The sequence below is a fragment of the Sminthopsis crassicaudata genome, chromosome 4 (assembly GCF_048593235.1).
Source record: "Sminthopsis crassicaudata isolate SCR6 chromosome 4, ASM4859323v1, whole genome shotgun sequence".
Taxonomy (NCBI): domain Eukaryota; kingdom Metazoa; phylum Chordata; class Mammalia; order Dasyuromorphia; family Dasyuridae; genus Sminthopsis; species Sminthopsis crassicaudata.
The window spans coordinates 343593300-343616999 of record NC_133620.1 but is presented as its reverse complement, the minus strand read 5'-3'; the positions used below and the strand labels follow the sequence as shown (position 1 = coordinate 343616999).

Genomic DNA, 23700 nt, shown 5'->3' with positions numbered 1-23700 from the left:
TACATATCTTTAGGACAATTAGTCTTTTTCCCTCTCAAACTCCTCAAAGAACTTCAATCGAGAGGCTTGGGACAAAGGCTTGAATGTAGCCTATGCCCTAGAGGTGCCTGTAATTAAGTAATTAAGAGATTCAAAATCTTCTACCTTATTTTGGTTTTCATTGTGGATTTTTTGTTTTGGTAGTAAAGCCTGACACACATTCATGACCCCAAAAAAGTTTTCTGGGCTGAGATTTGGGGGTGGTTAGCCACTTCCTTTCAGCTTCTTTTACAAATGAGCAGGAAGGACAATGATACTGTATGAGGATGTATTCTGATGGAAGTGGATATCTTCAACATAGAGAAGAGCTAATCCAATTCCAATTGATCAATGATGGACAGAATCAGCTACATCCAGAAAAGGAACACTGGGAAATGAGTATAAACTGTGAGCATTGTTTTGTTTTGTTTTTTTTCCCAGATTATTTTTAGCTTCCGAATAAAATTCTTCCTTTGCAACAACAACAACAACAAAAAATTCGGTTCTGCACATATATATTGTACCTAGGATATACTATAAGATATTTAATATGTATGGGAATACCTGCCATCTAGGGGAGGGGGTGGAGGGAAGGAGGGGAAAAACTCGGAACAGAAGGGAGTACAAGGGATAATGTTGTAAAAAATTACCTATGCATATGTACTGTCAAAGAAAATGTTATAATTATAAAAATTAATTAAAAAGTTAAAAAAACCCAAAAAAAAACAAATGAGCATGAAGGGAACCCCAAAACTCTCAAACTCCTTGAAGGACAGTTTCTCCTTGAATCCTGGCCTCTGTAGAAGATCCTGAGAGATGGTGAACCATGCCCATTAATAGCACTCTCTACTGATTAAATTGAATTAAAGAGACTCATTCAATTCTATTCAAATTCAGCTCAAGCTGTACCCAGCCCTATCAAGAACTGCCTCAGCTTATAGCTAAAAGCTTCTATTATAAAAGAGCCAATCTTAAACCCTCTCCTTGCAGAGGACCTAATATGCCAAGGAATCTCTCTTCCTGGCATAGCAAGACTCTGCTTGCTGGGACGATATTCTCTTTCAATCTTACTCTCTCTTTATCCTCACCTATTTCTCTAACAAAACTTTATTATCTCTCTGTTGAGACTTTGCCACTAAGGAATTCAGTCTTTCTATTCATGCATGGCAAAGACTGATTTCCCTATACCAATAATAAACTTTTTTGTATAGATCTAGCTTTTAGGGTTTGTAAATTCCTTTACAAAGGATCTCTGTGCCGCCATAAGGGGGGGGTTCCCAAAACTCCTTACCAATGCGTGGAATATCAAGGGAAATTAGGGGAGCCAAGCCTCTTCATTTGGTTCTTTGAACCTTGAACCTGCCACTAACCTCATCATTTAACAGGAAGATAATGTGTTAATTTTATACATATATATTTTCAAATAAGTTGTATTTATTAGTTTCCTATGGATTTGTCTTTTTCTGTTCTACTCTGTATGCGGAATTATATTTTGCAGGATGATGTTTTAAAGGAAGGGGGCAAGCACTTGTTAAGCACCTACTTTGTATCTGCTTTACAAATATCTCAGTTCATCTCAACTTTGGGAAGTAACTATGCCCATTTACGGAGCTGAAACGGAAGCAGACAGGATAAGTGACTAGTTAGAGTCACACAGGTATTATGGGTTAGAGACGGAATTTGAACACAGTAATGACTTCAGGCTCAGGGCTCTATCCATTACTCCACATGAAGTAAACGATGAAAAAAATGCAATAAAAACTTTTCTTAAGATTAAAAAGGATACAATTCAGATAAAAGGCTGGCCACTCCCCATTCATCCTGGCATCGGTCAGGCGAGGCCAGAAAGGAGCCTTCCCCTCCTTGCCTGGGCTGAGGAGGAGAGATTCATTCTGTACAGAGCTCGTTTGTACATTTGCGGTTTGCCCATTAGCCGGAGAGCTCCTCCAGGGCAGGATCGGGCTTTTACCTTTCTTTGTGTCCTCCCACTTGGCACGCACTGTGAGCGCTTATTAAATGCTAAGTGACTGACTCCGTGACCGAGTCACAGACTCAACTTCTGAAACCAACTCCCAAGCCTCCAGAGGCAAAGAAGCCGAACGGACCACGTCCAGAGAATAGCGGGAAACCGGTTTAACCTCCATAAGTACAGCTGGTGCTTCCAGAATTGTTCACTGACGGGTTTTAGCAGGCTTTGGGATCTACATTGCTCCACCGTTCCCAGGGACCCAGTGCAGTGGAAAGGGAAGGGGAAGAGGGGCTCTCACCTTTTGACTGGAGGGCCATCTGAGCCTTTATCTATGGGCAGAGACAATCTCTCCCCATTCCTCTCTATCCCCCCAAGTTAGTCCTCTTCTCCCAAGAAACCCTCCAGCCTTGGAGAATTCCCCTCCTGTCCGCACCCTCAGGCCTCTCTCCCTTATCCCAGAACAGTAACGGTTATTAACGGCAGCAAATAAACTGCGTGCTTAGGGCCTTGAGTTGGCCAAGGGTACATTGAGGTCAAACCTCGGGTCTTGGAAAAGTCCATGTGAGGTGTCCTAGGTAAGCACTGAACTACAACTCCCATTATCCCACGGGGCAGCCTGTACTCTTAAGGGGCTACCCTCCCCCATCTTTGAGGCCCTTGTTTCCTCAAAAGGCACCCGAATCTCGAAGACCTCCAGAGACTGTCCCTCCTCCAAGAAGACTTTCCTCTTAGCTATGATCCGCCCCTTGACCTCGTGATTTCTGGGTAGCGTAGTACGTTCTGATCACTTCTCAGAAAATGAGCCCTCCCCTTTTACTCGTTCGTTCCCTCCCTTAAAGACTACAAAGCCCAGAAAACATCGCTGGTTCCTCCTCGTCCAATAGCAGTTCCTCATGTAGCGGGGCGCGGAGCCCGGCTCTCCCAACTCAAGATGGCGGATGAGAGTGAGACAGCAGTGAAGTCTCCGCCGCCGCCGCCGCCACCTCCAGCGCCGCAGCTGATGGAAGGAAACGGGAATGGCCATGAGCACTGCAGCGACTGTGAGAACGAGGAGGAGAACAGCTACAACCGGGGGTAACGAGTTCCTCCGAGTCCACTTCCTAATCCATCTCCTCACAACCTGGGTTTCGGGAGGTGGTGGTGGTGGTGGGGGGTGGTGGGGAACAGCCCGGAGCCTAGCCTAACCCCACCTTCGTATTCTCATTTGCTAAAGCAATAGGATTCTTACTGGTGATTGGCTACTTTCTTTGTCAATTACCAGGGGTGGGGACTATGCAATCAGGGCCTGAGACATTCAATACTCCTATTATATAGAAGTTCTCTGATATAGTATCTCTGTGTGCTACAGGCCCAACTGAGGAAGGGGTGTTTTTTGTTTATATTTTTTATGGAACAATATTTTGGACCTCAATCACAGCATCCTTCAAGGATCGGAAACCCACAGAGAGACATTCCGGGGGGGGGGGGGGGAGAATAACCTATTCCAATAAACTAGCAATAAATAGTTCTCCCTTTACCAGCGAAGAAGCCCAAGGCTTTACAAACCATAATTACATTGTAAAATAACATTTTGTATCCTTATGTTGCTACTCTTTACCACCAAATGATCCTAAGTTCCTGAAGGGCTTTATGAACCCTAGGTGATAGTTACATGAGGCCCCTTGTTTCAAAGAGTCCGTAATGTTCATGAGTATCATGTAATTAGGCATACTAATATATTTGTACCGTTATCTGTCAAAGTTAGAGGCAGATGGAGGGCCGGCCTCCCAGGTTGCTATTAACCTGGGCCCTAGCCGTACCTCTGAAATCTACCAGCCTTGTGAGGATTAGCAAGTCATTTAGTGCTCTCAGGCAGCTCTAGAAGATGTATTGTAACCGTTGATTTCCTGCTTTGTTTCTGCTTTGGGAATGTCTATGTTGGGAGTTCCTAAATAAATGGAAGATCCTTGAGGGCCGGCACAGTATGTTTTTTGTCTTTGTATTTAATGTGCCTGATACAATCTACACTTACTCAAATGTTTGTTGAGTTGAATTTATAAAATCACAGACAAAAGCAAAACTGTCCTAAGTACTCTTAATCACAAAATTCTAAGAGAATGGAATAGAGTTGTGCTTTAATGAACCTAATTGGCTCTGAGTCTAATACTGCACCCTTTGTTCAACATTTTGAGGAGAACGGCAATTATTAAACGTCATTCTCTAGCCTTAAGACTATATTATACAGTACTATTCTTAAAAAGAAGGAAATTGAGGTGGACGTTTGAGCTTTCTTGAATCAGATTTTTGCTTTAGAGCATCCAACCCATTGCTTTCAAGCTATACCATACTATTCATTTTCAGTCTATTTCAGAGTTTAAGTTCTTTGCCAAAAAGCAAAGTGATATGTGATACTGTGATAATAAAGGCTGCTAAAGTCTGTGTGAGTTTTGAGCATAATAACCATGCTGATAATTTCTTGTAATGCACTTGGCCCAGCAATAAGAATCCTCCAGAATGTAAGAAAAAGACGTCAGAGTTTTGGTTTTATAATTCAGAGTCATATTTCTGTATTTCTAATTGTTATAAAAGCTTACATTTTGGCAAATGAATGGAAATGCTTAAAAGAAAGAAGCAGAACAGGAAGGAAACTGCAGTTGTTCCTGGGAGAGATTAGGGTTAGATATGAGAATTGTTGAAAGTGAGAGTCATATCTGGAGTGACAGAACTTATCTTTTTCTTTTCTCCTTTGGATAGTTTGTTTTAACTTTCCATACATTCCTTTCTGTCATCTGTCTATACCACAAGGCTTCTTAAACTTTTCCCACTCTTGATCCCTTTTCTCCTGTGAAATTTTTACATGACCTCAGTTTGGAAATATATAAAATTGATATGCAAATCAAATATTTACTGATTAATCATAATTTCATGACCCCACATTCAGTTCTGAGACCCCCATATGGGATTGTGACCCAAAGTTTAAGAAGTTTTGATCTGTAGGTCTATATAACTTTAGTTTTGTTTTCTATAATCTTTTTTTCTATTTCTAAAATCCTTTTGCAAAATCTTTCCTCAAAACTTTTTGTTATTTACGGTATAACAAAATGGCTGCTCTTTTAAAAAGTGAAATTCAGTACTTGGTTTTGTTCTGTTGGTACAAATGAGCTAATATCACTTTTGTATAGAAATGTGAATAAATGGAAAATAAAGGCTGTATCTTAGAAGGGAAGAACTAGTTCTGGTTCTTAGATTTTAAAAATGTGCTTGCAACTCTTATCTGAAAGTTCTTTGCTTCTGGTATAACCAGAGAAACGTTCAATTCTACCCTTATCCCACAGTTGTAACTCTTTTCAGTCCCTTTGAACAAAGTGAGAAAAATATCACATTTCACTTCCCCCACCTTCTTTTTTTCTTTTTCCAGAGACTTATGATACAAATTTTCTGTATTTTTGAAGTGCCAAGACAATTTCATAATCTTCAGATTATTTGGAGTAGAAACTTTCTATAGAGTGCTCAGTGAAAATTAATAGTAGAAGATATTCCTGAAATTCTCTTAGGCCTTTTTATTGATGTTGATCATAGCACATATGAGTTATAAATTGTTCACTGAGTGAATGGTAACAAACTTTGAAATTCATTTAGGGAAATTATGTCTTTGAAATTATCATTATTAATTTAAAAAAAACATTGCATGATCAAGTATTTTTGTAGATGTTCTCACATGATTTTCCCAGTAAATTGTGAGATAATGATTTAAGGATTGATCTCACAGTAATTTTGCATTCTTTCTTAATAAAGCATAAATATTCTGAGTAAATGGAGTATAAAAATGAACCTGTTTGAAAATTTTTTTCTTCTAGTTTTCTAGTGTTTTATTTCTTAAGAAAGGTATTAAATATTTGAATAAATAAAATTTACATTCTTATTGTCTTAAGAGGACTTCTTCTGGACAGATGAGGGTATTAGAGTAGATAATTCCAAAATCTCTTACTAAAATTAATGATAAGGTTATCTGTATACTCTATGGTAGGGGTGATAGTTTTTGTTGCTGTTGTTTGTTTTTTAATGTAGAACTTTCCAAAGTAATGGTACAAAACATTTTATACCATAATAGAGGAAAAAATAATAATTGATGTCTTAGAATATGAGGATAGATCCAATTTATTTCCTTAATTCCATAATGATTGGTATAATGCACATATACTCTAGGCTTTCTGGAGAGTTCCTCTGTGCTGTGCAATGTCAAAACAGAATTATTTGTGATTTCTCTTGTTATCACTCCCATTGAAGTGTTGATAAAGCTGTTAGGTTAAACTGGAGGACATGTATTCGACATTTTCTCTGACATAAAAATGGGAACATGTTCTCTTTATATATATATATTATACAGTGGCACGTTCATTAACATTTTTTAAAATTCAATTTTATTTTCAGTTTTGAATTATTTTGCTCTCCCAATGAAATGGTAAACATTAAAATAAAATCCATTATTATAAGTAAATTCTGTAATTATGCAAAATAAATGCACATATTAGTCATGTCCAAAATTAGAGAGAGGGAGAAGAGAGAATGTTTTAATCTGCAATCTCAGTCTGTTAGCTCTCTCTCTGGAGATACATAGCAAGAGTACCTTGGAATTGTGTTTGGTCATTGTTTTGACTTAAGTTACCAAGTTGATTTTCTTTACAATGGAGCAGTTAATTGTTCTCCTGCTTATACTCATTTTGTATACATTTATACAGGTTTTCATTTCATTTCTTTGAGTACAGTAATATTTTATCACATGCATATACCATACATATTCAGCCAATCCAAAAGTGATGGCAATCCTCTTAGTTTCCAATTTTTTTTACCACTACAAACTCAAAATTCAGAATGCTTATCATATGACAAGTTATTACAAAATAAGAGCTATCTCAGCCCTTGAGAAGCTTATTCTACCAGAGGGATCATTTTAATGTTTTCTCTATCTCTCAGTCACAAGAGTTTATCCTCTATGGAGAAGCACAAGACAAAAAGGTCTTTTTAGAAGCATATCATATAAATTTGCTTTTAGTTAAGCAGTTTTGTTTTTATTCTTCAGCTGCCCCTTGTGTGGTATTTTCTATAACCATCTGATGGCTTATGTATGCTTCAGGCTCATGAAAAGGAAATTTTTTTTCAGTTTGTTTTTCCTTTTCCCCTCCAGCATTCAGTTTTCAAAACCAGATCAAAGCAGAACCAGAGAAACCTCATTACTGATATCAAATAAGCTTTCTAATTTTATTTCCCAATTAAGGGGAGATTTAAAAAGAAACTAATCAAGGACTGCTTCAAAGAGAAGAGAAACTCAAACTGAGAAGAAATGAGGAGTAAATGAGAATCTATTTCAGGGAGGCTGCTGCTCGTGGCAAACCAGTTTTGCTGATTCTTCACATTGCTTTACTAACTTGCTTGCTAGTTTTATTTCCTAGTTTTACTAAGTTAACAGTTGATCTCTTCACTGAGAGACATTGTTTAAAGGACCAAAATGTACCATGTGCTCAGGACTTAGTAACTTAATATGTTTTACATTTTTCATAAATCCTTTAGCATTAAAGTGGTAATTTTGTTTGATAATAAACACTCAATGGTTTACCAAGCACTTTGCTTACAACAGTTCTAAGGTATAGGTAATATATATTATTTTACCTGTTTACAGATGAGGAGAAAAAGTAAAATGACTTCCTCATAGTTGTACAGCTTGTATCAGAACTAGGCTTGAACTCAGATCTCTGGTCCAGTGTTATTTGCTCTACATTGTTCTCCCTGCTTTGCTACAGTTTTGCTGACTTCTTTGAAGTTAAATACTGTTGCTATCTTGGGGTTAAAAGATTTAAGCAGATAGATGCATAGCACTCCTTTCTTTTCAAGCAGATACATAGCATACTCTTTAAGCATAATGTTTACAGGCTGACTTTGGTAAGGAAATCTGATTTATTTAGTGGAACTCGATTTTTACTTTAAGGTGTATGTAGTTAAAAGATCCAACCTTTGTTAGTGATTTATTTTAATTTACTTTAAATTACAAACTAATCCTGACTTTATAGTTTCTCAATCTCCTCAGAGCTCATGAAGTCTTGCATTTCTTCTCATCTATACATAGAAGGGTGGCTATTCCCTCAATTTTGATACTTCCCTTAAGTGTACTATTTCAAAGATCAAAAACTGATGTTCCTCATTCTGCCTGTTCAAAATCTATCATTCTTCCCTATGATTTCCCTCTCCTCTTTGTCTTCATAACCTCCAGTTTCTTTGCCCCTTAGTATTTTCTCAAGTAATGACCTGGGTTCTGATTTTACTTTCCTCTCTTCCCAATCTCACTCAAGTCTGTAGTTAACAAATTCAGTTCTACACTGCTCTCTACTCAAATCCCTTGTCACCTTTTTATTGGCCCCATTGTCTTGTTACACTTTAACCTTGGATAACTGCTGCTCTCCATCTTTCCTCCTCATATGCTCCATAATAGAAGTAGTCATGTGATTAATCAACTGGCTTCACCTCAAATTTATGTTATCTAACCTCTATTGGGCCGTAAGTCAGTCTTTTTATCCTTATCTAATTGATTTATTATCCCGCTTGCAGAGACTGTTGTAAATATCTTTTCTCCTCAAATGTCCCACTCTTCCCATCTCCCCCACACTTTAGCAGAAGGCCTCACTTTATAATGTACTGAGAAAAATGAGCCATTCAATCTGAGCCCCATCTTCTTCCTTTTTCTTCATCTTACATCTCCTTTCATCACTATCAGATGAAGAGGTGACCCTTCTCATTAAGGTCAACATCTCTACTTATTGTTTTTCATCCCATTCCCTCCCAAGTCTTCTAGCAGATTGCCCCTATTATTATCAATTATCCTCTCAGCTTTAACCTCTTCTTTTCTACTTATTTCTTCCCAGTTATTTTTAGATATGCTTAAAAACTCACTAGAGTTCACCATTCCCATTAACTATTGTACTATACCTCCCTTTATTTCTCAGCTATACCCTTTTAAAAAGCTATCTATACTGAGTGAAATGAGCAGAACTAGGTGATCATTATACACTTCAACAATGATACTGTCTGAGGATGTATTCTGATGGAAGTGGATATCTTTAACATAGAGAAGAGCTAATCCAATTCCAATTGATCAATGATGGACAGAATCAGCTACACCCAGAAAAGGAACACTGGAAAATGAGTGTAAACAGTTAGCATTTTTTGTTTTTCTCCCCAGATTATTTTTACCTTCCGAATCCAATTCTTCCTTTGCAACAACAACAAATTGGGTTCTGCACACATATATTGTACCTAGGATATACTATAACATATTTAATATGTATGGGAATGCCTGCTGACTAGGGGAGGGGGTGGAGGGAAGGAGGGGAAAAATTCGGAACAGAAGGGAATACAAGGGATAATGTTGTAAAACAATTACCTATGCACATGTACTGTCAAAAAAATGTTATAATTATAAAATTAATTTAAAAAAAACTATACTTATTGCCTCCATATTCTTTCTATTCCCTCAAATTGCTCTCTGCAGTTTGACTTCCAACCTTATCTAATTGGAACTAAGCTTTCCAGAATTATCAGTTCTCTCTTGACAAGTTTAATGGATTTTTCTTAAACTTCATTCTTCTTGAGCTCTCTGTATCATTTGATACAGTTTACCATTCCTCTCTTCCTAGATACTCTTTTCCCTAAGTCAGGTTTTTTTTTTTTTTTTAATATTGATGTGTCTTGGTTCAGCTTTTCGTAGAACTTTACATCATACCCACTATGTAGGCTCAATCCTCTTGGCAGTCTTTTCTTCCCTTATACTCTCACTTGGTGACCTCAACTTCCATGGGGTTAAAGATGATATTTATATTTAGGCTCAGTCTCTTTCCTGAATCCTAGTCATGCATCAGCAGCTTCCTGTTGGACCTCTTTCTATCTGAATATAGACATCTCAAACTTAAAATCTCTGAACCAGTACTCATCTTTTTCTGTGAACTTATCTCTCTCTTCCAAACTTCTCTACATGTTAAAAACCTCACTATCAAAAAAAAACACCTCACTATCTTTGTAGTTATTTAGGTTCATACCTTTTTTATTGTCCTCTTCTCCTGATACCTATAGTCAACTCAGATTTCAAGTCTTGATATATTCACCTCAATAATATCTCTTTCATCTGTTCCTTTTATCACTTCACACTGCCACCATCTAGGTTTAGGTCCTTATCACTGTTTCTGGACAATTGCAGTGATCACCTAATTAATTGATCTCCTTGCCTCAAGTCTTTCCTCATTCCAATCCTTCTGACACAGAACTGCTAAAGTGATATTTCTATAACATAGGTCTTATCATATCTTTGTCCTCTTGTCCAATAAAAACTTCTTTGTCTTTTGACATACCAGGTTTGTAACAAATCTTTTAATTTTAGAGATTGTTATCAGAAATGTCTGTTTACATTTTGAACTAGATGTAGATGGTTCATTACTCAATCTTTGTAGTGAGGCTCATTCTTTCTCTAATCCACTATTTGATTTTTCTGAGATGTCTGAAGAGTTTCATTCTGAACTTCCTTGATGCTTTTTCCTGTTTGCGTTAAGCTTTCTTCTAGTAGAGAGCATGAAAAAATAAGAGGAGAAAACACTTGCCTTTGAACCACTTCAGCCTTTGGTTATTTCCTGAGTTTGTTAATATGGATCTTATAACTTTTAATTGGACTTTAATAATAATAACAGCTAACAGAGTACCTACTGTGTTAAGCACTGTGCTAAGTGATTTACAATTATCTCATTTGATCTTTACAACAATCCTAGGAGATAGGTGCTATTATTATTTCCATTTTACACATGAAGAAAATGAGGCAAGGAGGTTAAGTGACTTGCCTAGGTTCACAAAGCTAATAAATTTTTGTGTAAGTTCAGATTTGAACTTGGATCTTCTCAATCCTAGGCCTTTTGTTCTCTTCACTACCTACCTGCTCCACTTAGCTGTTCACCAATTTCTTCTCCATAGACCATTGTATCATACAAATTTGTTGACAATTTTCAGTCAGTGCTTAGATAAAGTCATCATAAAAGTTTCTTAACCATGGTAGCAATAGCCATTTTTACTTTAATGTTGATAGGTCACTGTCTAGAACAGCATTTATGGTTTTTATTTCCTTTCTGGCAATTCTGCACCTTTATCACTCTTCAAAAAATTTTCCCTCAATAAGTTCTTGATAATTGAAGGCTTAACTAATAAGCTAGAAGAATCAGATGGGACAAAGACAAAATTTTTTAAATTCTTTGCCACAAATTTGTTTTTCATTAAACTTCTGTGGCAAATCCTAAAAATCTTGGTATTTTGAAAAAGAGTAAAGGAGATGGCTTTATACAAATTGTTGACTTGTGCAAACATGTGGAGTCTGCTGTATTGTATTAATGGTCCTGCATACTCAACAGTATGTGGACTGAGATTCTGGAATACTCCATTATACGCCATGTGATTTGCCATCTGGACAGCCCCTTATAAATACCATTTCATTTGCCATTCTTGGGACTGTCTATTTCTAATAGGATTACAAATGTAAGTATCATACCTCCTGAGTAAATTGGTTTGCCAGAAAGATTTCCCTATGCCTAAAAATAGAATCAAAAGTATATTAAAGATTAGGGTTTGTTTTCACCAAATTGTCCTAAAAGTCTGATTTGTAGCCAAACAGATAAATTAATGTTTCTTAGGGGAGAAACAGAGAGGCATAAGTTGCTTATTTTGTTCACTGGATTTTTGTTCCTTGGTCTTAGGCTATGATTTAAAACTGTGATGTATATTTTAGATATTGATGCCATTAAAAAAAAAATTACAATGCTACCTATTATAGTGGTGATAATGTTGACACTTGGGAAAACAGTCAAGAAAACAGGAAATATGCATTTAAAACTTCGGCCCAGAGCTTGAAACAAGATATTTACTTTGTTTACAAAAGATTTTTTTTTGTATAAAACAAAAATCATCAAAGTACTTTTCCATGGAAAGTATTATTAATAAGTGTTTTTGTTGCCTGTTATTTGAGCTTTTACATTTTCTTTCTCTTTTTTTTTGGATTTAACCAAGCAATCAATCAGTAGTTATTGAATACTATGTTTTATAGTCTTTACTCTCAAAAAATTTAAAATTTAATGAAGTGACATGAGATAACAGTGAACCTCCTTGTGAGTACTGTTTCTACATAAAACAAATGAAAATTCCTACATGGCTTAGTAGTCATCAGGAAGGACCAAAAATTCATTACTAGAAGCTGACTTGTTGATGTTGAGTCTTTCAGATGGGAACTAGCCTGATCTATGAACAACTTTACTGCCCAATGCTCTGGAATCCTGCCAGAAGCTTTTTCATCTTTCTGTAGGTCCTATCACAGCTCATGCTTCATTTGGCCTCTAAAAAGACCATGTCACATCCATACTAAATGTAGGCTTCAAATTAATGTGGTGTGCCGGAAAAGTTTGAGGGGAAAATTGTGTGGTATCACAAAATCAGTATCAGAAGCAGGGGGGGGGGGTGCGGAGGGGGCGGAGGGAGGATTACTTGGGCAATCTAATTTATCTTCCTGAGCTTTAGTTACCTCATATGTAAAATGGGGAGGATAATAAGCAAGATGATCTTTCAGAGTATGTGATGTGATTTATGGAGACAGTGTGCACTTGTCAGGGCCTTAAGGTAGGACTTTGATAGTCAGAAGGGACCTACAGGAGTCAAGCACTGAGAAAGGACTGAGCAGAGTACATTCATGCAACAGTGAAGTTACTAGCTGCCTGCACCAAGAGAAGAGTGTATTTAGGAGTAGTAAGACTTCAAGTTGATTAGGTAGACTTTATAACTATTAGTTAGAGGAGTCTAGACTGGGTGAACTAAGAAACAGGGATCCATCTTAAGTTTTAATGCCCTTTAAGGCAGTGTCGTAATGAAAGTGATATATAAGAAAAGCAACAGTGACAGCTGTGTGCTAGATGGATTAATGGGAGGAAGTTGGTGTAGTCACTTAGACATGAGGTGAAGAGAATGGAGAGGAAAAATCAAAAGGGTTTTGGTGACTGACTTAATAGAACAGATTAAGGAGAGATGAGTCTAATATTTTGAAAATGATGTTAACAGAAATAAGAAGATTGGTGTGGGGCAAGTGGCTATGCAAGCCAAGTCAATTTCAATCTTATAATAAAGCAAACTTTCATATTGAAAATATGAGGAGAGTAGGGAATACTGTGGTGGGAATTAAGATTTACAAAGCCCTTGGTATATATTATCTTCTTTGATACTCAAACATCTATCTGAAAAATCCCTATTTTTCAAATGAAGAAACTGAAACTCAGATTAAATTACTAATCCATGGTACCACAAAAGGCAGAGGCAGGGTTTGAACCTAGGTTTCTCCTAGCACAGTGCTTTTTAATTGTGCTGCCCTTAGTAGCAAAGTCAGAGATTTTGTGTGTCTTTTGGAATGTCAGTACTGTGAAAATGCAGACTCTTCTGAAAATGAACAGTCTCTTCTTATTCGATAAAACAGAAGTTGATGGTTAAGAATTGAATACTCTCCTGGTACTCTGACTGGTTTTTCTATTTCTTCTACTCCAGTGATAGTCACCTCCACCTTCTTTTTAACATCCATCCATTGGATGATCATACTTCACCTTAGACAGCACCTTAGCTATCTTAGATTATTATTAATTTATATACTTTAGACATTACAATTATTTGCCATATGTCCATTTCCAAAATCTACAACTCTGAAATTTCTTTCTGACCACAGTCCCCTGTCTTGCTTTTCCTTCTTGTTTCTTAATTTTTTTTATCATATTCTTTAGTCCCTAGCTCCCTGTTCTCTCAGTTCTAGATTGTGGCATCTATAGTAGTAGAATATGAAGCTGGAAGGAAAGAAACAAGCATTTATCAAGCAAAAACCTACTGTATGCCAGGCTCTGTGCTAAGGATCTCATTTGATCCTCACAACAACCCTGGATGGCTGTTGCTTTTATGATCCCCATTTTACAGATGAAGAATCTGAGATGGACAGGAGTTGGAATTAAATGACTTGATCAGGATCAACAGCTAGTTAATGTCCAGGCCAAGTGGTGGGCGCACTAAGAAGCCACCTCACTGGGAGGAACCCCAGAGGTCATCTGGTCAGGCTCTCAAGAAAACCCAGTCCCTACATTTTACAGATGAAACTGAGGCCCCCAAAAGTTGAGAATTGCCTGAGCTCACATAGATCATAAACCTCAGAAGCAGGATTTGATGCCAGGTTCTGTGGCTCCAGAATCAACACTTTTTCCACTGGACTATACTGTCTCTCTTCTCTTCTGGCTTCCTTTTCTTTTGTTTAACAATTTTTTTTTTTTTTTTAATAATAGCCTTTTATTTTCAAAATACATGCAAAGATAGTTTTCAACATTCACTCTTGCAAAATCTTGTGTTTCAGTTTTTTCTCCCTTCTCCCATCCTTCTCCCCTAGCCAGCAAGTAATCCATTATATGTTAAACATGTGCACTTCTTCTATACCTATTTCCACATTTATCATAATGCACAAGAAAAATCACATCAAAAAGGGGAAAAATGAAAGAAAAAAAGCAAGCAAACAACCACAAGAAAAAGATGAAAATACTGTATTGTGATCCACATTTAGTCCTCACAATCCTTTTTCTGGATGTAGCTGACTCTCCATTATAAGTCTGTTGGTGAGCAGCTAGGTGGTGCAGTGGATAAAGCACCAGTCCTGAAATCAGGAGGACCTAAGTTCAAATCTGGCCTCAGACACTCAACACTTCCTAGCTGTGTAACCCTGGATAAGTCATTTAATCCCAATTGCCTCAAAAAAAAGGGGGGGAGGTGGCTATTGGAATTGCTCTGAATCATATCATTGATGAAAAGAGCCAAGTCCATCAGAGTTGATCATCCTCTAATCTTGCTGTTGCTGTGTACAATGTTTTCTTGGTTCTACTCAATTTACTTAGCATCAGTTCATGTAGGTCTCTCCAAGCCTCTCTGAAATCATCCTGCTGGTCCTTTCTTAACAGAAAAATAATATTCTGTAACATTCATATGCCATAATTTATTTAGCCATTCTCCAGTTGATGGGCATCCATTCAGTTCCAGTTTCTTGCCACTACAAAAAGAGCTGCCACAAACATTTTTGCACATGTGGGTCCCTTTCCCTTTTTTATGATCTCTTTTAAATACAGACCCAGTAGAGACATGCACAGTTTGATAGCCCTTTGGACATAGTTCCAAATTGCTCTCTAGAATGGTTGAATCAGTTCACAACTCCACTGACAATGTATTAGTATCCCAGTTTTTCCACATCCCTTCCCAACATTTATCATTATCTTTTCCTGTCATCTTAGTTTTGCTTTCTTTTTTTTCCCTTCACCTTACAGTCAGTCATGTCTCCAGATCTTACCTTCTATTGTCAAAGGTCTTGTCTTATTGTCTTACTGATGTTCCAACCCTTCTAAGTATCTAACCATGAAGCAGCTTTATATTTGTCTTCTGTGTTCCATTTCTAAGCCACTTAGCACCTAGGAAGTTGTGAAATTTTGCTAATTACAAATTCACAGTCTGAACTCGGTAATAATTGCATGGTAATTTTTGTTTTTGTTGGTATTTTCCTAATCCAGTCTCTGTAGCAGCTTTTATAAACCTGTTCTCTAGCGCCTAATTTCACCTATAAGTCTGTTTCTCATTCTACTGAGAAGATTTAGGCCATCTATTTTTCTCTTTCTGTACTTCAAACTCTTTCTTCCCTTTACCCTTTTTCTTCTCTGTTTCAGATTCAAAAGATGGTAGCTCTTTGCCAAAGTTTATACTTCCATTTAACAGTCTTGATTTCCTTCTCCGTGCCTTGAGAACCTTGCTCCATTGATCAATCTTTCCTGATGGTAGTCTCTATTTGCTTCTCCACTTATTCAGTCCTTTGAAATTTGGCTTTGTCCTCACAGAAACTACACCAGTGATTTGCAAAATCTAGGGTTGGATTAGAGACCTCTAAGATGGATAACTGGGTGGCACAGTAGATAGAGCATTCCTTAGAATCAGGAAGATAATCCTGATGAGTTTTCAGATTTGGCCTCAGACATTTTTCCTAACTATGAGAACCTGAGCAAGTCACTTAATCCTTTTTGTGTCAGTTTTTTTTTTCCCATCTGTGGAGATAGAAATGGCAAACTATATTTCTTTGCCAAAAGATCCTAATAGAGATCATGCAGAGTTAGACGTGACTGAGCTACAACAAAATCCTTTCCAATTCTAAAGTTGTATTTCTGTTGATCATCCCTCTTTGATAATCTTCCTCCCCTTGATACATGCTTATACTGACCGCTCTCTATTGTTTCTTCTCTTACTTGTCAGAGAGTATTTTTCAGTCTGTTGTTATGCCATTGCCTTTCTTTTTGCCTGTTACAAAGTTTTGTTTCCAAACTGTCCTTTCCTTTCTATACATTCTGATTTAGTGATCTCGTTCACTTCTATGACTTCAGTTATCACCTTTATGTTGATGATTCTCCAATTTGTATATAATCAGTCTTAATCTTAACCTGAACTTTGATCTATTTCTGTCTTCTGGATGTCTCCACTTGGATATTATATTGACACCTGACACTTCATGCTCAGTGAATCTACATTTTAACTCATCATCTTTCTTCACTAAACCCATCTCACCTGCCAATTTCTCTATTTCTTTTACTGGGACCATTATCTTTCCAGTCACCCAAATTTGAAATGTCAGTCTTTGATTCTTCCCAGGTCTTTAAACTCATGTCCAAATAGGTTCTAAATCCTGTCTATTCTGCTTCTACAATATCTTGCATTCATTCCTTCCTTTCTACCAAGCCTCCCACTAGGCCATCCAATTTTATGCTGGACTTTACAGCCTCCTAATTGGTCTCCTTGCCTCCAGTATTTCACACGTATAGAGACCAAGAGTAAACAAACTAAGGCCATTAAGCCTATTTAAAAATTTAAATTAAATTTAAAAATTAAAATTAAATTAAAAATTAAAATGCTTTCAGGAGATTTAAAAACAGCTCTTGGGTGTAGTAGTTTGCTAACTCCTACTCTAGATAATCTTTCCCATAGCTTCTATAATAAATCTTCCGAAAACACATTTTGACCATGAAATTCCTCTGGATCCTTAACTCATTGTCAGATAAAATACAGACTCCTTAGGCTGTTACTAAGGCATATGTTTCCGATGTCTTCTAGCCATTTTTCATCCTACTTCCTTTTTATGTTCATTTGTGTAAGTCCAAATAGTCTACTAACTGTTCTTCATTCTCATACTGTATTCTCCTGCCTTCATGCATTTCACAAATCACAGAACTTAAAAAGTTAGAGCAGATCCTAGTGGCCATATAGCCCACCCCATACACAAAAGAATCCCCCTATAGCATACTCTAAGTAGTATTTGTATAGACTGTGTTTGGACTTCATACCTATTTCAGGTATAATCTCCATGACACCTTCACTGATTCTTTCTAGCTGAAAGTTCTCTTTCTTACCTCATGTTTTCTTAGTGTTCTTTATTAGATTACTCATTTGTTCTAAAACATCCTTTGTATCATGCATGTTTGTATAATAGCTCATCTATTAGATTCTTAGTTCCTTGAGGCTCTTGCCAGTAGGGAGTGGATTATTTTTCATCTTTTTATTTTTGACATGTAATACCTTAGTATATATTTTGTTAGTTCTATGATCTCCATGATATGAGTACTTTTTCCAAAGCTATAGATTACAGCCCATCCTTCCCACTCTGTGCCACTCTGATACCTCACTGTAGTCTGCAGGTAATTTCAATGTTATTAAAAGCCTATTCCCAGAATAGTGCTACTTGTGGTAGTTTCTGCTCTGTTGAAAATGCTTCAATACTGCTTCTGATTGTAGATTTTGTCTGCCTTTCAAGTGCTAACATTGACTAAGTATGTAGGTAAATGAATAGACAGACTAGTAGGTTACACTTGGTAATGAATTCTTTGGTCATGGCAACCCAAGAAGTGTATTGAGTTGAATTAGAATTTAGATGGATCCTCTATCACCTTACTGTGATAAATTTTCTATTCCTCTCTCAAATGCTTTTTATTATCCCATTGTATATGGAAAAGGAGCAGAGTTATGGAATAGAATTCATGTTATCTGTAAAGTCCTTCAGTATGTGAAAGTCAGTTTGATCTTCTGGAAATGGTCAAATATGCATTTCGACCCATTTCTAATAAAAAAAACACTTAAGTTGACTTAGCAATATATGGTTCCTCTCTTACCTCCCCCCTAGTTTCTTCCTTCATTCTGTTTCATAGAAACACATATGACTATACACTGTCTTTAGATATTTTGACTTAAAACTTAATTACCTTTTGAAAATACCATTTCTTGATTGCATATATTTTATCATTGTTTTTCTTCCCATTCGTTTAACTCGCATTTTGTCAATCATTCATAGCCTATTTGAGAAAAAGGAAGAAGAAAAAATACCTACTCCTTGTTTTCTGCTCAGAGGAAAGAGGCTTTTACTCCATGTTGGAAAGCCCCTTTCTGAGATTTATTCCTTGGGCCTCCTAAGAGGTAAGCAGGATTTTCTAGAAGAGATAAACTTTCATAGCTCCCACTTCTTATCACTTATCTCTGCTTAACCTCAGTTGTCAGCACCTATCCACTCTTAGAAAAGGCCTAGGGATAGAAAACCTGCCTCTGATTAGAGGTAAAGATAAAGGAAATTGGAAATTACAGGATCTAAGAGTTGGAAGGCATCTCAGGAACTATTTAGCTTGCCCCATTTCTGTCCCAGAATATCTTTTACCACATCCAAACATTAGGTATAATTGTAATATTTTTTAAAAGACATAAATAAGTGAGGATGTGTCTTGAACAGAATGAATAAGACAGTAAAGGGAGGGAGACACCATAAGGAAGCAAATGGAGATATTTAGACTGAAGGAGAGACAATGAAGAAAAGACAAGATAGCTATCTTCATGAAAAAGGGACTAGACTTGTTTTACCTGATCACAGAAGGCAGAATTGGCAACAAGAGGAAAAGTTTCAAAAAAGGCAGATTTAGGCTTAATATTTGAAAATAAAAATACAACTTTTTAGCAAGTGGAGCTATTCAAGAGTAAGATGGGATGAAATGATTCAGGAAGCAGTGGGTTCCCCTTCATTCAGAGGTCTCCAAAGGAAAGCTGGATATTCTGGGACAGAAATGGGGCAAGCTAAATAGTTCCTGAGATTCCTTCCAACTCTTAGATCCTGTAATTTCCAATTTCCTTTGGAGACCTCTGAATGAAGGGGAACCCACTGCTTCCTGAATCATTTCATCCCATCTTACTCTTGGATAGTTCCACTTGCTAAAAAGTTGTATTCTTATTTTCAAATATTAAGCCTAAATCTGCCTTTTTGAAACTTTTCCTCTTGTTGCCAATTCTGCCTTCTGTGATTAGGTAAAACAAGTCTAGTCCCTTTTTCATGAAGATAGCTATCTTGTCTTTTCTTCATTGTCTCTCCTTCAGTCTAAATATCTCCATTTGCTTCCTTATGGTGTCTCCCTTTACTGTCTTATTCATTCTGTTCAAGACACATCCTCACTTATTTATGTCTTTTTAAAAAATTACAATTATACCTAATCATAGTGTGCTTACCAAAACCTGAAGAGCCAAAGTTAGCAGAACCATTACCTCTCTTGGTCTGTATCTTTTCCTATTTTAATGCAGTCTAGGATAGAATTAGCTTTTTTGAGGTGCCATATTATACCATTGACCTACTAACTATCATATCTTTTTTAACAGGGATTTTTTTCAAAGACAGAAATCTTTCTGTGTCTCTTTCTGCTAAATCTTATCCATTTGTTCATTCTTCTATTGAATTTTGTTTCTAGGAAGAAACAACAGTGTTCTGAAAGACTATGGTGGTTTTACTTTTGATCCTATATTTGAAATGGAAAGGAAGCTAGAGGTAATGGAGTCCAACTTTGTTATTTTACAAATGAGGACAGTAAGGCTCCTCTGCACCTAGAGAGAGAACTGTGGGGACTGAGTATGGATCACAACATAATAATTTCACATTTTTTGTGGTTGGTTGCTTGCATTTTGTTATCTTTCTCATTTTTTTCCTTTTTGATCTAATTTTTCTTGTGCAGCTTGGTAATTGTGGAAATATGTATAGAGGAATTGTTCATGTTTAATATGTATTGGATTACTTGCCATCTAGGGGAGAGAGTGGGGGTGAAGAGAGGAAGAAAAAATTTGGAACACAAGTTTTTGCAAGGGTGAAGGTTGAAAATTATCTATGCATGTTTTTAAAATTAAAAAAACCTTTAGTTTTAAAAAAATAAGGTTCAATGAAGTTATTTATTTCAGGTTCTCCCTATTAATATCAGATACTATTCAGAAAACTTCTCTAAATGATTTGGACTGATTTTTATCATTAAATTAATTGCTGAATGAAGTAGATTGTATTATATGCAAAAGTTATGGCCAGACTCCATTGTGAAGGACACCATGGAGATTAACTGAATTCTAGGATTCTTCTTGAATCTTAGTTTTTATGGAGCAGAAGTATTCTTTGATGATATCCCTGATGAACCTGGATTCTTCGATAATGGAACCAGTCTATTTTAGGCCATTTTAGGCCATTCTGATTTTTCTTGGCTCCTTTGGTTTAGAGATGTCCAGGGACTTAGCAGCCTAAGCTTAGTTGCTTTGCTAGGTCCCTATGGTTTCCTGTATTGCTCAAGCAGTTGACCTAACTTCTTTGTAATAGAAAATTTATAATTATCTTAAGAGCAAATTTAGGGCTTCTGTTGTTCATCAAGTTGGACTACTTGGAAGTCTTTCCTTAGGCAATCCCTTTAATGTGGTTTAAATGTAGAGAAAGTTGAGCATTCACAATGTACTCTTATAAAAAGTGTCTTAATAACCTGGAGTTCTGTAAAAAGACCAAGTTTCTATCCTCTCTCATCTCAAACCGTGTATATTTAATGAGCAAGTTGATACAGGATTTTTCTCCTTCAATTACACAATTCACTGGTTCAAGTCTGTACAAGGAACATTAAACTAGCTTCTTAGTTTTTTGTGCCTTTGTGGGCCTAGGAATTAATCTGGCATTCATATTGATGATACATAAAATAGAGCAAGAGTCACATTACTGTTTCTTCTTCCATAGTTACTGGATCTCTAATGCTTATAGTGGCACAAAAATATTTCTATTGGATATCCAAAGCAAATTGGAAATGATTATGGACAGAATTTTGCTGTGAATTTGATGACTACATGCTCAATTTTGAAAATTTGTGGAGTAGATAAGCTTATCTTTTGACCATTCATACTTCCCAAATTAAAAGCAGTCTTTACATACCCTTAGCTCATTTGAATTTCATTTGAATTTGATTTCCTTATTAATTCATACTCTGTGTTACATCACTTTACTTAGCATAGTAATATTTTAATATCTTAATCTTGATCCTTTATAGCCATCATACTTTTATGGATCTCTTATGAAGGTGATTTCATTTAAATAATTTACTAGTGCTTGGTCATACATTCCAAAAACCAATATGAATGAGGAATTAAGGGTGGGGAGCTTTTTTATCACCTAACAACTACTAGAATTTAAGTTTAGTAACTACTTTAGGAATCTTGGGCCTACTGAAAAAGGATTAATATCCCCTGAATAAGAAAACTTAATTGTATAGAAATAGACTAAGCAGATATACTTTTGTATTAACAAAATTGAATTAGATATTTTATTACTTCAGAAGATCACTTATTTTATCAGGGTTAGTATTTCATTCTTAAATGTATATTACAGTTTTTTACCTCTTGATAGATGACATGAGTTGCTGTGGGGGAAAAAAAAAAGTTCTTGGTACTGAATTTTTCTGAACATAGCCAAGTTGGTCTTTAGTCTTTTGTTTCATCAGTGCCATATTCCAAGTCTTTACAGCTTCATATAGGACTTAGACTTGAGACAAAGAACCCAATTATGAAGTCATTGCAATTATCCAGGGAAGATGTGGTGAGGGCCTAAACCTAGATAGAAGTAGTTGTGTGTTTAGTGGTAAGGGGTCAGATATAAGAGATAATGTAGAAATAACAAGATTTTAAAACTAATTGAATATGGGGAGTGAGGAGCAGAGGACAATAGAAAAGGTGAAAACTTGGATAACAAAAAAGATAATGGGACTCTTAAACAGAAATAAGGAAATTTGGGAAAGAGATGAGTTTGCAAGAAAAGATGGTAAGTCTTGTTTAGAGATGTATTTGAGATATCTATTGGACTTCCAGATGAAAATGTCTAAAAAGCATGTGCTGATGTTAAATGGGAACTTATATGAGAGAATGGGAATGAATATAGAAATCATCTCTAAAGCCATGTAAGCAGCAAGGACAGAACCAATAGATAGAAACTGAAGATTAGTAAGACAGGGGAGTGAATCACTATTGAGAGGGGATGAGATCAAAGACATGTAGAGTTGGCCTAGAGAGTGGGGGGGAATGATATCAAAGAATAATGAGATGAAGAGAAAGGGCAAAGGCAGCACACCATAAATGACTCTGTTTTCTAACTATATTATGAGTCAAGGACCTCAGTTGAGAGCATTGGGAGAGGGAAGGTGAGAGAGGCTTGTGGAGATGTTTGAAACTGCTTCAGTTAAGAGATTAAGATTGAATTAATTAATTAATTAATTAAGATTAAAAGAAGGATAGATTGCCTTAAAGTGAAACCCCCTTTGAAATTAAATAATGATCCAGTTGGGTACTTCATTCTGCAATATATAGGAATGGAGGTGAGTAGTGGGAGTACTGTCACCACACATACCTTGACAACAACAGAACAAGAGATTAGAACTACTGAGTAGTATGTGATTGAACTGGAAAGGGCAGGACAATTATTTCTATAGTGAGTTGATTGGATATAAGGTAAGTAAGGCGATAAGAGAGCACTTAGCCGACCTTGATGAATTCAGATGCCTGACCCATATATATATATATATATCCTCGAGTCCCAAGAGAATTGGAGTACATGTTTGCTGAACCATTGTCCCTGAGATTTGAAAGATCATGAAGATTGGGGAGGTGCCACAAGATTAAGAAAGACCAATATTGTCCTAATTTTTTTTTTTTTTTAATTCATTTTTTGCTGAAGCAGTTGGGGTTAAGTGATTTGCCAGAGTCACACAGCTAGGAAGTGTTAGTGTGTCTGAGCCCAAATTTGAACTCAGATCCTTCTGACTTCAGGGCTGGTGCTCTATCCACTGCGCCACCTAGCTGCCCCCTAATTTTTAAAAGGGTAAAAGAACAGAGAGTACAAACTATAGACCAGTGAGCTTGATTCTAATTTCTGGGAAAATTCTAGAATGGATCATTTAAAAGATGGCTGCCACATGTATATAAGGAAGCAGCAACTCTAAATAGTATTCTTGGCTTTCTCAAGAACAGATCATTGCCAGTGGGCAGACCAGCTTAAACAAAAACAAGGATAGACCAAATCTGTACATAATTTGCTCATACAGCATAGCTGAATTTATTAAGATGAAATTCAAAAGAAAAACTTTGAAGCTTTGCATTTTATGACAAAAGAGTTACTTTCACAAGAACAAATTGCAGAAGGTATGGTTAACACTTTTCTGAGAAGGATTGGGAATTCTTTTTTCTTTTTTCTTTTTCTTTTCTTTCTTTCTTTTTTTTTTTTTTTGAGGCTGGAGTTAAGTGACTTGCCCAGGGTCACA

General features: G+C 36.4%; 2 protein-coding genes and 1 long non-coding RNA gene across 4 annotated transcripts in view; 1 reads left to right on the top strand and 2 right to left on the bottom strand.

The window, feature by feature from the left end:
* The window catches only part of DCAKD (dephospho-CoA kinase domain containing), a 40091-nt gene extending 37341 nt beyond the window's left edge, over positions 1-2750 (bottom strand). Inside the window, exon 1 of one of the 2 annotated variants that reach the window (XM_074261042.1) lies at positions 2286-2750. The gene's annotated coding sequence lies outside the window, so the exon portion shown is untranslated. The remainder of the gene's footprint in view (positions 1-2285) is intronic. The other variant, XM_074261040.1, reaches the window with a different exon arrangement.
* Positions 2751-2883: 133 nt separating this feature from the next.
* The window catches only part of NMT1 (N-myristoyltransferase 1), a 54544-nt gene continuing 33727 nt past the window's right edge, over positions 2884-23700 (top strand). The window contains exon 1 of the mRNA XM_074261031.1: positions 2884-3061. Within this exon, the coding sequence (XP_074117132.1) occupies positions 2919-3061 (143 nt within the window). The 5' untranslated portion in view covers positions 2884-2918. The remainder of the gene's footprint in view (positions 3062-23700) is intronic.
* Positions 10482-21870, bottom strand: LOC141538956 (uncharacterized). The gene is made up of 3 exons (XR_012481163.1): positions 21788-21870; positions 18331-18420; positions 10482-10564 (listed from the first exon to the last, which is right to left on the bottom strand). It is a non-coding gene; the product is annotated as an uncharacterized LOC141538956 (long non-coding RNA).